Raw genomic sequence first — 2,500 nt, 5'->3', positions numbered from 1 at the left:
TATACATATCAATATAAGAAATCTTAAACACTTTTATCATATAAAATATCAAAATGATCAGAAAAAACTAAAAAAAAAAAAAAAAAGTTACCTTCAATCTGGAAAAATAAGAAAATGATACGAAATAACATGAAAAAAAAGATGGTGTGACATAAAAAAAAAAAAAAAAAAGGAAAGAGAAATACATGAGCTCTGGATCTGATTAAGAAAGAAAGATATTGAATCATTAAATTTTATGAAGCCTAACTGAATAGACATTTTCGGTTTTTTTTTTTTTTTTTTTTTTTTTAGGGGGGGGGGGGGTGCATGGCCGTCTGTAGGGTAACTACGGGAGATGTGCGTGAAAGTGTCTACATGCGCACGCATATGTATACATAGAAAGAGATACACACAAATAGGCTCTATGCAAATGTACATTACATAATGGTAATTAAAATAATAGTAATGTTATCGATAATGATATTGATATTGAAAGATAATGATAATGATAATAATGATAAAAGTAATAACACTAATAACAACAAAAATTTTTAGCAATAATAATGATGATGATAATAGTAACACTAATTACAATGATGATGATAGTAATAACAATGCTGATAATAGTTATCATAGGAATAGTTCAAATGCTAAAAGTAATAGCAATGATGATAATGATGATATTAATGACAATAATAATAGTAATGATGATAATGATGATAATAATAAAATTATAATAATGATAATGATGATAGTAATGATAGTAAAAAATAATAGCGATAATGATAATGGTAATAATAAGAATAATGATGATAATGATAGTAATGATAAAAATAATAAGAAGAATAATGATAATGACAATAATAGGAAGAAGAACAACAACAATAACAATAACAATATCAAGTATGATAATGGTAATGTTAATGATGATAGTATCGGTAATATATGATGATGAAAGATGATGATAATGATGATAATAGTCATGATAATGATTATGATAGTAAATACAATAATGATGATGAAAGTGACAAAAATATCAATGATGATAACAAGAACAAGAACAATAACTACAGTAACAATAATAATGATAATAAAGATAATAATGATAATGCTGATAATAGAAATATTATAATAACAATGCTAACAATCATAGCAGTAATAACAATAATCATAATAATGATAACCATAACAATAAAGACAATAATCATAACAAACATAAAAATAACAACAAAGATAATGATAACAACACTAATAATGATGATGTTAATATTAATGATGACGATGATAGCAACAACAACGAAAGCAATAAGACCCCGTTTTCCCCCACACAGAATTCGTAGACTGGTACAGCGGCTGGCACTCAAGACTGGCACTGTGCATCGCCCTCTTCGGTGCCGTGGCCAACATCCTGACCATGACCACACTCACCCGGAAGAACATGGCCACGCCCACGAACCTCATCCTTCTGGGCCTGGCCGTGGCGGACCTTATGGTGGTGCTTGAATATGTTCCTTACGCAGCGTCTAAACTCTTGGGTGGACAGCGGCTTCAGGAGTCTTGGGAACACGCGTTGTACGTTCTTGTGCACGCCCATCTGTCGCAGGTCTGTCATACGGTGAGTGAAAGGATGGGTGGGTATGGGTGAGTATTTTTGGGTGTGTATGTAGAGGTTGGGTGTTTTTAGTCTATCAATCTATTTATCTGTTTATCGATTTATTTGTATTTATTATTTTTTTTCTTTCTTTCTTTCTTTTTTTTTTGTGTTGATGGAGGGGGGGGGGGGGTTGACTATCGTGAGGGGGGGGGGTGTTGGGGTCCCTTTAGATGCAGGGACCCCCCGGTACGAGCGATGGTTTTTTGGGGGCAGTGATTTAATTTGGCGTGGTGGGCGCAATTTTTTGGTCTTGGCGGGCAAGGGGAGGGGCGAGAGGCGGGGGAAAGCAGTGGAGGGGGAGAGGAGGGGAGAAGGAACGGGCGCGGGCGCCGAGCGGGGCCCCGGGAAGCGGGGCCGAAGGGGGGGGAAGGGCGGGGCGGAGAAGGGGGATCGCGAGCGGCCGGGGAGAGGAAGAAAGGAGCGAGAGAAGCGCGCGAGAGCGCGCGAGAGAGAGGGAGGACGCGGAGTGAGAGAGAGGAGAGAGAAGAGGGGGAGAGAGAGCGCGAGAGGAGAGAGAGGGAGAGGGCAGGACGAGAGAGAGAGAGAGAGAGCGCGAGAGAGAGAGAGCCGGGGGGACGCGCGGCGAGAGAGACAGAGGAGCGAGAGGAGTGGCGCGCGCAGCGAGCGCGAGGGGCAGTGAGAGAGACGCGAGCGAGATAAGAGCCCGGAGCGAGGGCGCGCGCGCGGAGGGGGGGAGAGGCGCGAGCGCGCAGACGCGGCGGAGAGGCGGGGAAAAGGGGCGGGAGAAGCGAGAGCAAGAGGCGAGCGCGGCGAGGCGAGAGAGAGCGGAGAAGCAGGCGAGCGCGGGCGCAGCGCGTGAGAGGGGTGAGGGCGCGGCGGCGGCCGAGCCGCGCGCGAGGGCAGGAG

General features: G+C 42.5%; 1 protein-coding gene across 1 annotated transcript in view; it reads left to right on the top strand.

Moving 5' to 3' along the window:
- Positions 1-2,500, top strand: part of LOC122254310 (G protein-coupled receptor dmsr-1) — a 47,173-nt gene that overhangs the window by 6,981 nt on the left and 37,692 nt on the right. Inside the window, exon 2 of the mRNA XM_086548426.1 lies at positions 1,311-1,594. Within this exon, the coding sequence (XP_086404552.1) occupies positions 1,311-1,594 (284 nt within the window). The remainder of the gene's footprint in view (positions 1-1,310; positions 1,595-2,500) is intronic.

This window comes from Penaeus japonicus, unplaced genomic scaffold (genome assembly GCF_977035675.1).
Source record: "Penaeus japonicus unplaced genomic scaffold, GWHDUDI00000001_assembly GWHDUDI00000020, whole genome shotgun sequence".
Classification (NCBI taxonomy): Eukaryota; Metazoa; Arthropoda; class Malacostraca; order Decapoda; family Penaeidae; genus Penaeus; species Penaeus japonicus.
This window is presented reverse-complemented; position numbering and strand designations above follow the sequence as displayed.